We start from the raw sequence: 14,257 nt of genomic DNA, 5'->3' as shown, positions 1-14,257 counted from the left end.
AGTGAATGGAGACTGGATGCAGCCATTCTACCCAATGGGGTATGTTCCACGCTGTGATGAAGGCTATGCAATCTATCTCCAGACATCACTCCTTCATAAATTTTCTCCTACTTAAGGATGTTGCCAATGGTCTAGTTATCTGGTATGGAAAATAAAAGACTGGACTATTAAGGAATTCCCTGTATGGAGAAAAGAACTATAACAGCAACTTACTGCCTGGAAAGGAAAAAAAAAATGTTATGGCAAAAGACTTTTTAAAATAAAAATATATTCAACAAATGCTTGGACCAATTAATATTGTGCCCAATGGGCTGGGTACATCAATGGACTAGACATGGGAGTCCACTTCAGATGTAAAAATGAGCCAGAGCTTTAGGGATGATCCAGGATTCTTGCCAATGTTCTATATCCAGGGAGGAGAATTGGGACACATTAATCAATAACCAGGATTTGACTGGGTGTGGTAGATTGATCACATTAAACCCCTGATTCCACACAGGTAACACCTCACTGCCATTTACACCTTTTTAGACTATGGCACTGCTATTATGGCCTGGCATGTAGAGGCTGAAACTACCATAGTTGTTCTTGAACAAAACTTAATGCAATTCTTTTGGATACCCCAGGGACTTCATTCTAACCAAGGAACATCCTTCACTACTCAAACAAGACAACAATGGGCTCACTCTCTTGGAATATGATGAATTTTCCATGCACCAATTACTTATGGGACAAAGGAGTCACCAAATAAATGAATGGCTACCTTAAAAAACAACTAATAAAAGAATACCAAAATAGCCTGCCAGTCTCACTGAACTTCTAATCACTGCCTTTCTATGTGAAGGAAACACGGTGCTAGGGCAACATTAGGATATAGTATGTTTGGCTTGGGTGGAAGTGGAATAGGTAGCTGTGTGTTAAGGCTATGCCTGTAAAATTTCAACTTTAGTATACCAATCTTTATTCCCCCCACCCCCGCCTTTTTACCCCTAGGAATGTAGATCTCTGAGGTGGTTTATGGTTCCAGCTGCCATAGCATTCCAGATAGGGCCTATTCCTCCTACGGGATACCCCAAGAGTAGGAAAGGAAAATGAGGTACACTAAGGTGCTAGGGTTCTTCAAGTGGTGACAGGAATATCTGACCCTTGCAATTAGGTGGGCAAAGTTATCAGACATGTCAAGTTTGCACAGAACATGGCCTCCATTCCTGGACTGGTGAAATAGGTCAAAAAGTTTAGATCAAACAACAAGGGCACTGGCTGCCCACAGGGGTAGTTGTGAGGACTGGGATAGACAGCGTGGGTTGCAATAATGGAGCAATACTACAAATAGTGGGCAGGCACATCTCTGATCCAAGGAGATTCACTGAGTGGAAAGTAGGTGGGAATATTAATCCTTCCTCTTCTTATTCCTACCAAACATTCTGCTGTGCCTAGTGCAACACCACCCCATAAAAATCAGTACAGCTGTAGCAAGAGGAGGCAACTTAAACAAGGCTGAATTTGTCATCCCAAAATAAAGTTCCTTTCATCACACGTTCCAATGTTAATAGGATAGCTGATATACAACTGTTCAGACCTTCCTCAAGCTAGCTCAGAGTCAAATAACTGGGTGACTCCTTTGGTACAGTTCCAAATGCAGGCATTCTCTGGAGTGCCTGGCTTAAAATTATCAATGATTAGGTAGGAAAAGATTACTAGTGATCTATACTGACATTTTGGACTAGAATGTCCTCCCCCCACCCCAAGGATTTTTTTGCCTTGAAGTTCTAGGGCTCAATATTGGAGCAAGAAACTTCACAGCCTGCTTGAGTACATGCTGCCTGCCAGAGGCAACTAAGTTCTACAGCTTAAGCTCTGTGGACCACGCCTAGCTTCTCTTGCCAGGAGACTCAAGGTTGGTAGATAAGTGACTCCAGGAGAAGAGATCAACAAGGAGACAGGACAGGAAAGTAGACTGAAATATGGAAAAGAGCTTCCTGTGTAGAGAGAAGAGGCAGAGATGACCAACCTCATTCCTCAACAAGACTTACACTGAATTTTTAAACCTCAGCCTCACATCTTGCTCCCACATCCCACCAAGGTAAACAAAGAAGAAAAACAAATAAAACTCACCTCACAATACCCCAACCCCAAAAAGCAAATAAGGTAACACATATGCTTATTAGGAAGCAATGAAAAGATGAATACCAGGTGAAAAGGCAAAAAGAGAATAAAGTTCAGGGTAATACATAAACAATACAGAAATAGAGGACCAATAAGACAAAGACTTAAAAAAAAATAAAAGCAGACAAAAAAACAGAAAAAACACACAAAAAGAAAAAAAATTGAAGTAAAGTACAAATAAAACCACATTATTAAAAATGCTAAATGGGGTACTGAAAGGTCAGTTAAACACAGGTTAGAAGGTAAAAGACCTTAAAAAGGAAATCCAGGAATAAAGGGAGTACTTCACCAAAAAGATTGAAAATATTAAAAGAACATACACACACATACACACACACACACAAAACTCAGAATGAAGACAAATATACAGAAAAAGTATTAAATGAATTAAGCTGGAAAAAGAATTTCAGAAATACAACAAAAAAAGTATAAGCCACCCAATTAGAACAAGAGAGCAAAACAAGGAAAAAACAAACAAACAACAAAAAAAAACTCTACAAATAGTATCAGATTTAATTAGAAAAGGAAACATAAGGATCATGGGAGTTCTAGAATATGTAGAGAGGGAAAGGAATAGTGACTACTCAAAAAATAGCTAAAATTTCCCACACCCGAGGAATGAAGTAAGTATGGATGTCTAGGAAGCAGAGAGAACATGCAAATTTCTAAATGTACAATGACCAACACCAAGATATCATTGGTAAATTATTAAAAATCAAAGATAAAGAAAAATTTTATAAGAAGCCAAGAAAAAACAAGGTAACTCCCAAATTAGACTTTCCTCAGATTTTGCCCAACTCATCCTCCAGGCATGAAGAGAGTGGAATGAAGTCTTCACAATCCTGAAAAGACAAGAGTTTCCAGCCAAGAATTTCCTGCAAAATTATCATACAAATATAAAGGTGAAATAAAGGCTTTCACAGACAAACAGAAGCTAATGGAGTTTATCACCACCAAACCTACTCTATAAGAAATGTTGAAAAAAAAAAACCTACAAAAGAAACACTGAGCAAAGTTTTAATGGGAATATAAACACAAAATCATGAACAAGAATATTATGAGTCAACAAAACACTGAGGGGGAAGAAGAAAAGGGGCGAATATTTGTAGTAAGATATCAGAGAGTTGATACCAACTAAATAAGAGGCTTGTTCAGACATACTAAGTTTGGTATAGCTCCCACTAACTGAAAATCTAAAACAGGGGCACACAAATAAGTCAAGAAACAGAGAATTACTAGGGAAAGCCTTCCAAATAAAGAGCAGAAAGGACAAATGGAAAAAGAAAACAAACAAAACCAGATAAAACAATCAAAAACAGAACGACAGTAAATAAACATAATTTTTCAATACTTATCCTATGTGATAGGCCTGAACTCACAAATTGATAGGCATAGAATGACAGGCTGGGTGAAAAAGATTTAATCATCTATACATCGTTTGCAACAATCATCTATATAGTGTTTGTCCTTTTAAAAATGGGACAAACCCAACTTAAAAGTGAAAGGTTGGAGAAAGGTACTTCAAGCTAATAATGTCATTAATGCAGACAGAAAAGCAGAAGGGGCTATTCTCATGTTGGAAAAAGTAGACTTTCTGTCCAAAAAAAAGATCTGCAGACACATTCTGATTTCTTCTTTGACCCATGAGTTGTTCAGAAATACTTTCTTCAGTCTGCACGTGTTTTGATTTACTCAGAGATTCTTTTTCTGGTTAATTTCTAGTTATACCATTGTGATATGAGAAAATACTTGGTATGAGATTTATTTCATGTATTTTATGAGGCATTTCTGTCTCGCAGTATATGATCTGTTTTTGAGACTTTGCCATGTGCATTGGAAAAGAAAGTGCTTAATTTCTTTGGGGATGAGAGACTTTGTTAATGTTCATTAAATCCAATTGGTCCAACACTTCATTTAAGGTCTTTATTCCCCTGTGAATTTTCTGCATTGTCAGATACCTCAACAAACCAATGGCATGAAGAGACAGATCTTACAGACAGAAAATTAACAAGGAAATACAGGCCTTAAATGAAGTTTTGGACTAATGAAAAAGGAGAGACAAGCTACTAGAGTCTATGGAATACTCTAAAAACAGTACTATGAGAGAAGTTCATATCAATACAGATCCGTATTAAAAAAGAAAGAAAAAAATACCAAGAAAGCAATATAACTTTATAGCTGAAGGGACTAGAAAAAGAACAAACATCCAAAAATCAGTAGAAGGTAAGAAATAATAAAAATTTGAGAAGAAACAAATGAAATAGAAAACAAAAGGACAGCGCAGGGCCTCCCTGGTGGCGCAAGTGGTTAAGATGCAACCTATGACGCTGTCCGCAGCCAGGGCAGCATGAGTTCAATCCCTGGCCAGGGTGCAATTCACATGGCACAGCAGACCTCTACTGACTCGCCTACCGCTCCCCTCAGCAGTGTACTTTGGTCAATCTGCCTGTTCTTTTCCCCATTGTCTCTGGTGAATCCTCTCACCCCCCCATACCTCTGGCCCCATACCCCCCATACCGCAGCTCTTGTATGCATAAATAAACAAATCTTTTAAAACAAACAAACAAACAAACAAAAGGACAGTGTAAAAAACCAGTAAAAAGAACCCTGGTTAAAAAAAAAAAAAACAAAAAGAGAATTGATGAAATGGAAGACGAATCAGTACTCTCAAAAATACAGATATAAAAAGAACTAAAATTGAAAAGGATAGACAAGTACAGAGGAAAAAGAATGAAGAAACACTTCGAGAACTATCTGATACCAAGAGGAAAGGAAACATAATAATTACAGGAATCCCAGAAGGTGAGGAGACATACAAAGGAACCAAGAAACTATTCAAGGAGATAACTGAAGAGAACTTCCCACTCATGAAGGAGGAGATGAAAACAGGCATACAGAAAGCTAGAAGAACACCAAATTACCACAATGAAAGGAAAACTACAGCAAGACACAACAGTAAAGCTTCCAAGAGTCCAAGACAAGGAAAAAACAATAGAGTTGATGAAGGGGAAGAAACAGATAACCTAAAAAAAAAAAAAAAAAAAAAAAAATCAATCAGGTTGACATCAGACTTCTCTGAAGAAACACTACAGGCAAGAAGAGAATGGCGTGATATATTCAACAAACTCCAAGTCAACAAATGCCAACCAAGAATACTGTACCCCACAAAACTCTCCTTCCTCTATGAAGGAAAAATAAGGACCTTCTCAGACAAACATAATATCCAGAAATACATTACTACTAAACCCCACTCCAAAAAATACTACAAGAAGTCCTAAAGTCAAAATCAATGAGGAATGAATAAGAACAACAGAATAAGGCAAGGAATAAAATCACAAAAAGACAAACAAAATGGCAAATACAGATGCCAACATATTAATATTAATCCTAAATGTAAATGGACTAAACTCATCAGTAAAAAGACGCAGAGTAGCAGCCTGGATCAAAAAACAAAATCCAATGTTCTGCTGTCTCCAGGAAACATATTTAACTACAAAAGAGAAACATAGACTGAATGTAAAAGGTTGGAAAACAATCCTACAAGCAAATGGACCAAAAAAGAAGGCAGGAAAAGCTATACTTACATCAGACGATATAGACATCAAACTAAAAAAGGTAAAAGAGCAATAGATGGACACTACATTTTGACTAAGGGGACAATACATCAAGAATACATAACAGTCATCAACATATACTCATCAAATGAAAGAGCACCAAAATATATCAGACAATTATTATCATCTCTGAAAATAGACATTAGAGAAAATACACATAAAGTGGGAGACTTCAACACCTTACTCTCACCAATGGACAGATTAATGAGACAAAAAATAAACAAGGACACTAGAGTCCTAAATAAAAACCTAGACCTCACGGACTTAACAGATATCTATAGGACACTACATCCCCAAAAGTCTGAGTACACATTTTTTTTAAGTGTGCACGGATCAATCTCCATGACTGATGACCTACTGGGTCACGAGACAAACATCAACAAATATAGTAAGATCAAAATCATACCAACATTCTTCTCTGATCAAAAATGGCATCAAACTACAAATAAACCATGAAAAGAAAGCAAGGAACCCTCCTACTTCATGGAGATTGAAACGCACACTACTAGAAGACCACTGAATTAAAGACGATATCAAAGAAGAAATTAAAAAATACATTGAGATGAATGACAATGAGGACACAATTTTCCAGAATTGATGGGCACAGCAAAAGCAGTAATACAAGAAAGGTATACAGCAATAAAGACTCACATGAAGAAACAAGAAAGAACTCAAACAACTTAATCTCCCACTTTAAAGGACTGGAAAAAGAACAACAACAACAAACTCCAAAACTAGTACAAGAAAGGAAATAATGAAAATCAAAGCAGAAATAAATAAAATAGAAATTTAAAAAAACAATCCAAAAGATCAATGAAACCAAAGTTGGTTCTTCCAAAAAATAAACAAAATAGACAAACATCTAGCCAGGCTCACGAAGAAAACACAAATTAAGTAAGATCATAAACAAGAGAGGAAAAATTACAACAGATTCAGTAGAAATCAAAAGAATAATCCGAGATTACAATGAGCATTTATATGCAAACAAGTTCAACAATCTAGAAGAGATGGGCAAATTCCTAGAATGATATAATCATTCAATACTAGATATAAAGGAGAAACAGAACACCTAAACAAACCAATTAAAAGCAGTGAAACTGAAACAGTAATCAAAACCCTCCCCCAAAACAAAAACCCAGGAGCAGATGGCATCACAAATGAATTCTACCAAATGTTCAGAAATGAACTAGTGCCTATCCTTTACAAACTCTTTCAAAAAATTAAGGAAGAAGGAATACTACCCAATACAATTTATGAAGCCAACATTACACTAATACTAAAAGCAAACAGAAAACATGCAAAAGAAAACTACAGGCCAATCTCCCCAATAAACACTGATGCAAAAATTCTAAATAAAGTCCTTGCCAACAGAATCCAACAGTGCATCAAAAGGATAATTGACCATGACCAAGTGGGATTTATTCCAGGGACACAAGGATGGTTCAACACCTGAAAATTAATGTAATACAACACATCAACAAAAATAAAAATAAAAACCATACAATCATATCAAAAAATGCTGAGGAAGCATTTGACAAAATCCAACATCAGTTTATGATGAAGGCTCTCGAGATTCTTGGGATAGAAGGAGCATACCTTAACATGAAAAAGCCATATGTGACAAGCTCATAGCCAATATTATTCTCAATGGTGAAACACTGAAAGCCTTTCTTTTCTTTTCTTTTTTTTTTTTTTAAGATTTATTTATTTATACAAGCACTGGGTACAGTCAGAAGCGCGGGAGGGTGAGACAATTCACCAGAGCCAGAGAGGGGAGCAGAGCAGGCAGAAGGACCTAAGTACACTGCTGAGGGGAGCAGTGGTCGCCAAGAGAGGTCTGCGCGCCATGTGGGACCCTCCTCCGGTGTCTGGGGAGCAGCTGGGGATCGAATTGGCGCTGCAGAGGCTGTGGGCAGCTTCGCAACCCAGCGCTCAACCGCTGTGCCACCAGGGAGGCCCCTGAAAGCCTTTCCTTTAAGAACAGGAACAAGACAAGGATGTCTACTCTCGCCACTGCTTTTCAATGTAATACTGAAAGTCCTAGCAAGAGCATTAAGACATGAGAAAGACATACAACAAATTCAAATAGGGAAAGAAATAAAGCTATCACTATTTGCAGGTGATATGATAATGTACATAGAGAACCCTAAAAACTCCATAGAAAACCTACTTAAAATAATCAACCAGTTTAGTAAAGTAGCAGGATACAAAATCAACACACAAAAATCTGTAGCCTTCCTATATGCAGACAAACAAACTGAAGAAAAATTAGGAAACCCAACCCATTTAAAATTGAAAAAAAAAATCAAATACCTAGGAATAAACTTAACCAAGGAGGTTAGTGATCTGTACAAAGAAAACTATAAAACATTGTTAAAAGAAATAGAAGACACAAAGAAATGGAAAGCCATTCCTTGCTCATAGATCAGAAGAATTAACATTATTAAAATGGCCATCCTATCGAAAGCAACTTACAGATTCAAAGCAATCCTGATAAACATCCCAATGACATTCTTCAAATAGAAAATATTGATGAAATTCCTATGGAGCCACAAAAACAAAAAAAAACAAAAAAAAACAAAGATCTCTTGACTAATAAGAAGGCGAATGGAGGTATTGCTCTCCCAGGCTTCAAATTACACTACAAAGCCATAATAATTAAAACAGCATGGTACTAGAACAAAAACAGACACACAGACCAATGGAATCAAATAGAAAACCCAGAAAAAAAGCCAGAGATTTATGGGCAATTAATCTTTGACAAAGGAGCAAAGAATATGGAATGGAACAATGATAGTTTTTTCAATAAATGGTGCTAGGAAAACTGGACTACCATATGCAAAAGAATGGAACTAGACTACTACATGACACTATGCACAAAAACCAACTCAAAATGGATAAAAGAATTGAACATAAGATACCCAACCATAAAATATATAGAAGACGACATAAAAACACTACATGACATAGATCTCAGTAACATCTTTAAAGACTCATCCCCCAAGAAAAAGGAACTCTCCTGCACTGTTGGTGGGAGTGCAAACTGGTCCAACCACTATGGAGAGCTGTGTGGAGATTTCTGGACCTATTAAACATAGAGCTTCCATATGATCCAGCAATTCCACTCCTAGGTATTTACCCAAAGGACACAGAAACATCAATTCCAAAGAGCACCTGCACCCCTATGTTTATAGCAGCACTATTTACAATAGCTAAGCTTTGGAAACAGCCCAAATGCCCAAAAATAGATGACTGGATCAAGACGATGTGGTACATATATACCATGGAATATTACTCAGCATTCAAAAAAGATAAACACATGCAATTTTTGCAGCAACATGGATGGCACTGGAAGGGATCATGCGAAATAAGCCAGAAAGAAAAAGAAAAATACCAGATGGTCTCACTCATAGCAGGAATCTAGAAAACTTAAATAAGGGACCAGGAAAATGAATAACTATAAGAAAGTGAAAATCAAAATCAACAAACAACTATGAATCAGAGACACTCTATGGGTGGTGGGGGGCAGGGAGAGGAGGGATTGGGGTCAAAATAAGGGGACTGCAATTGTATGGGGAATATAAAAATAAAATTTATTTAAAAAAAAAATAAAGACTCATCCCCCAAAGCAAACAAGGTGAAGGAAAAGATAAACAGCTGGGATTACATAAAACTAAAAAGCTTCTGGACAGCAAAAGAGACATTAACCAATACAAAGAAACACCCCACTGATTGGGAGAAAATTTTTTCACTCCATACAACTGGTAAGTGACTGATCACAAGGATGTACAAAGAACTCATAGGACTCAACAAAACACAGTAAATAATCCAGTCAAATAATGGGGAGAAAAGCTAAAAAGAAACTTCTCCAAAGAGGAAATGCAAATGGCCAACAGGCATATGAAAAAATGTTCAACATTACTTGTAATCAGGGAAATGCACATCAAAACCACAAAGAGATACCATCTTACACCAATAAGAATGGCACATATCAAAAACACTAGCAACAACAAATGTCGGTGAGGATGTGTTGAAAAAGGAACTCTCCTACACTGCTGGTGGGAATGCAAACTAGCGCAACCACTATGGAAAGCTGTGTGGAGGTTCCTCATACTACTAAAAATGGAGCGACCCTAAGACCCAGCAATTCCACTCCTAGGATCTACCCAAAGGACACAAAAGCATTAACTCAAAAGGATACCTGCACCCTTATGTTTATTGCAGCACTATTTTTAATAGGTAAGATATGGAAACAAGTCAAATACCCCAAAACAGATGACTGGATCAAAAAGATGTGGTACATATACACAATGGAATGCTATTCTTCAAGATAAACTCATGCTATTCAAAAACATGGATGGAGCTAGAAGGGATTATGTTTAGTGAAGTAAGTCAGAAGGAAACTGACTCTGAAGTCAGAGACATTCTGCAGAGGAAGGAGAGGGATCAGAACAGAGGAAGGGAGAGCACAGGGGACTATGGTAATGGTGAACGGGTGAATTCTCAGGTCATTTATAAATATACAAGATGAGGGTAAAATCAGAGGCCATAATGAGCAGTTTCAACCAGATGATTAAAACAAAAGATAGGAAATGTATACAGTCCTGAGAGGAAAATGTACAAGATCTGGAAGAAAAAGATTGCAGTCCTCAGGAAAAAAAGATAAGGAGAATGGAGTGGTAATAGTGTAAAAGGAATGTTTAGAAGGGATTATTTTATTTTTATATATATATAAATATATATACACACACACACACACACTATTCTTAAAATAATAGGAGATGGTAGGAGACATTAATAAATCATTCTACTGAAGGCAGTATTCTACATCATTTTTATCAACAATGTTTATGAGAAACGTACCTCTTTCTAGGTAGATTCTAGACAGAATTTCTGCAGAGCTTAATGATATATATTTAAAATGTTTGCCTGTTTTTCGTACATTATATCAAATCACTTCTTCCTCCAGAATTTTTGGTGATGTATAAATTCTGCTGAAACCATAACTGTAAATGCAGAAAATGCTACTAAAGAGGTAGGGGGAGGAAGTGATAAGGGATGGTGATGGAAGATAAAAATGTTAAGACCTTAAATTTATTCTACTAAAATGTTTGTCTTGCTGGAATTAATTTGCATAATAGTCTATAACAGCAGTATAATTCTAAACCCTCTCACACTGAAGTAAAATTTAATTGAATAAACCTGAGATGAAACTCATATGTGAAAATGCCCAAACCCACATGAGGATAAGACAAAGAAAACATAAACTCGACTTTGGAGTGTATTAGTTTAGAGAAAATAGTTTGAATGCTAGGGAAGACTGAATATTCAAGAAAAAAGTCACTCCTTGTTAACTGGATTCCTTTAAATGAGGTCAAAGAATCCCTTTTGATTATCAATCAAATACTAGTAACTGTGAAGTAGAATAACTAAATTTTAGATGTTCTCTGTATACTCCAAACTCTCTCCTACAGAAAAGTGACCTTTAAAACATCTTATTATGATGTATGCAATTCTGAGATTTTCAAAATATCCCTAATGCTTAGCATAATGTTATTTAAGAAAGAAATTCTCTACAGAGTAGTAACAGTCAGATACAGAAAGTAAGTCTTAAAATATTACCAAATTTATCTTAGAAATCTAAGAATATAATTGCATCAAAAAATAAAATACCTTCTAATATCTATGATACATTTAGCAATTCAAATTATGGGGTCATCAATTCCAAACACATTGTTCTAAGATTTCCATATTTGTAAAAAGTTAACAGTTGAAGTTATAGAATGTCATGTCATTCAACATAAAAATTCTGATAATTTATCATTTCCTGGTAATTTGGAAAAATACTCATGACTTAATAGATTTCTTTGAAAGCTTTATCTAAGGAGGTAGGTTTAGACATTTATGTCAAATATTTTAGAATCCAATACATTTATTCAATTCAAAACACTATATGACCTTAGAGAATTTGAAATAAGAAGCTTACTTAATTTTTATATAATAAATAGAAAAAAGGATTCACTTTTGATTTGAAACTAGAAAAAGGTTGTATTAGCTTCTTTGGATATTATATTCTCTTAAAACTTTAGATGTGGTATGTTGTAATCTTGATTTAAGATTTCATTACATCTAAGTAAAACAGAGTCTTTAGACAGGAGCCAATGTCTCATACTTCAGCATGACGGTCAAGCAACAGTTATTCCATTGTATAATCTTAATTTCCATATTATCACAGCTTTTGAAAAACCAACTATGCTATTTTGATTCTTAGCACTCTAGTATTTAGACAAGCACATTGTCTTATCAAAATCTAGAACACAGAAACTTACTCTGTCATGAAGAGTCCAGCCAACATATTTTAGGTAACTGTCATTTAGGAAGGCATCACTATACATTTTCATCCATACTCCAATTTCTTCAATACAAATGGCTCTAATCTCAGCAATAGCATCACTAGAGGAGAAAAGAAAGAGAGACAAATTTTTGCTTCCAAAGCTGGAATGTACTACATACAAATTTTAGGTAAGTAATAAACATATTATTACTAACAATATATTTATGTAGGCATTCTTAAAGGCCTGCCATTTGAATATTTTTAATGGGTTCTTTAAAATAAAAACTACTAATATCAAACTAAAAACAATAAATCCTTTTAGAAATCATCTTATTTTGACTCAAATGCTCTATTTTCACTAAGCCAGGAATGGCATTTGAGTTTTCTGAAGGCTTCCAACTAATATGGAACCCACAAATATGCTGAATATCCTGAGGAAAGTAGAATGCCAGCACCCAAATACAGAAAAATGGCAAATTCAAAAAATTTCCTTTTAATAATTATGAATCTTTATAAACTAGCACACATTTAATGAATTATAAGAAAATAAGTTTTATGACCAAAACAGAAATTATCAATGAGGCAAAAGCTTAAAAAAATTATCTAAAAATATACAATAGTTTAACCAAACCCAAAACCTTAAAAATCACACACAGAAGAATTCACATTTCATTAAAATGGGAAAAAACTCGGTGACTTATAGCATGAGGCTGAGGCAGAACAAAATCAAAAGCCAGGTGTTTCTGGCTTCACACCCATTTAGCTTTTCACCTCACTATAAGCATCCACTATAACCCCTCGGTATGATTTTCCTTCTACAATATAAAACCCAAAAAAACACGAAGTAAATATACTGACCTTATCTTTCAACAGATTATTACCTCTAGCTACTAAAAAATCATATTAAATATAATAAATTTTCTGCTATAGAACAATCTTCAAGATTTATGATTTAACATGTAATGAAAATTTTAGGTAAATTTAAATTCTCCAATATACAAATGACAATACTGTGTCAATTAATTAATGCAGAATTAGCTTGAATAGTAGTGATAATTAGCTAGAATTTTAGAGTTATTTTAAGAGTTTTCCTCTGTTTCTCTTTTGTGAGAAAATGGTGCTAGTACTCTATCATTTCATTCTCTACTCTAATAAATCTTATTCCATCTAAGTCCCAGGATTGTTTATGAATAAAAATGTGAAAAACTTTCTCTTTCAGCCATATTACCAGTCATTTTAGTTTTAGTATGTTTTGCTTCTGGTTAATAACATTTTGTCATGAAGAGATTCCATAGCATAAAGGCTAAATGGTATAGGCTATGCAACAAGTAATCCTGACTTCAAATCATAAATGCTATTTCTAGCTCTGTGACTTCAGGTTAGTTACGTCCCTCTTTCTTAGCTTTCCTTATTTGTAAAATAGTGATAATAACTGCCTCTAGAGGTCAAAGAGTTATTGAGAATGAAATCACTTAATTCGAGTAAAAAAAACTTATCCATTCCACTATTCACAATATTCACCTTTATAAAAAATGTTCACAATTATAATCTGTTACCATCAATTTAGACATTTATTAACAATACAGTATAAATAGTAGTTTTACCACAATTGTGAAAGGATGTTCTTACACCTTTAAATAGTGAACATAAATGACTGAAGGACAGTTCTTTCCTTCCTAAGTATGAAAACAACTGACACTTAGAGGCCAATATATGTGTATCGACTACTCAGTTATAAGTATTACCACTGAAATACCGTATATACATTTTAGATCCATCTAACTCCCCAAGTAAATGACTATACTTGATGCAAAGATGATCATTCTCATTTGCATCTTTATGCTTTAACTGTCTATGTGTTGTTTTTCATATTCTGAAACTTGATACAATATCCTGCTGATACTCTCTCAGATTGTTTTTTCCACAAATCATGTTTTGCAATTTTTACATTGTTTATATAGCTCCAACATATTAAGTGACTCATGTTCAATGTTTCTTTTTATAAATTTATCACAAAGTATTTACACATTCTCTCACTGGCAGACATTAAGACTGATCCCAGGTTCTTGCTATTATTAACAAGGAAGATTCTTTTTGATGTCCTGTGCACTTGTGTGAGTTTCCCCAGGGCTGTATTTTTCAA

General features: G+C 35.1%; 1 protein-coding gene across 2 annotated transcripts in view; it reads right to left on the bottom strand.

Annotated features, from left to right (window-relative positions):
* The window catches only part of STAG1 (stromal antigen 1), a 462,478-nt gene that overhangs the window by 206,922 nt on the left and 241,299 nt on the right, over positions 1-14,257 (bottom strand). For both annotated transcript variants that reach the window (XM_037525931.2, XM_054700807.1), the window contains one exon: positions 12,110-12,233. In XM_037525931.2, the coding sequence (XP_037381828.2) occupies positions 12,110-12,233 (124 nt within the window). The remainder of the gene's footprint in view (positions 1-12,109; positions 12,234-14,257) is intronic.

The sequence above is a fragment of the Talpa occidentalis genome, unplaced genomic scaffold, assembly GCF_014898055.3.
Source record: "Talpa occidentalis isolate TD23 unplaced genomic scaffold, MPIMG_talOcc4v2.1 talOcc4.4, whole genome shotgun sequence".
Taxonomy (NCBI): domain Eukaryota; kingdom Metazoa; phylum Chordata; class Mammalia; order Eulipotyphla; family Talpidae; genus Talpa; species Talpa occidentalis.
This window is presented reverse-complemented; position numbering and strand designations above follow the sequence as displayed.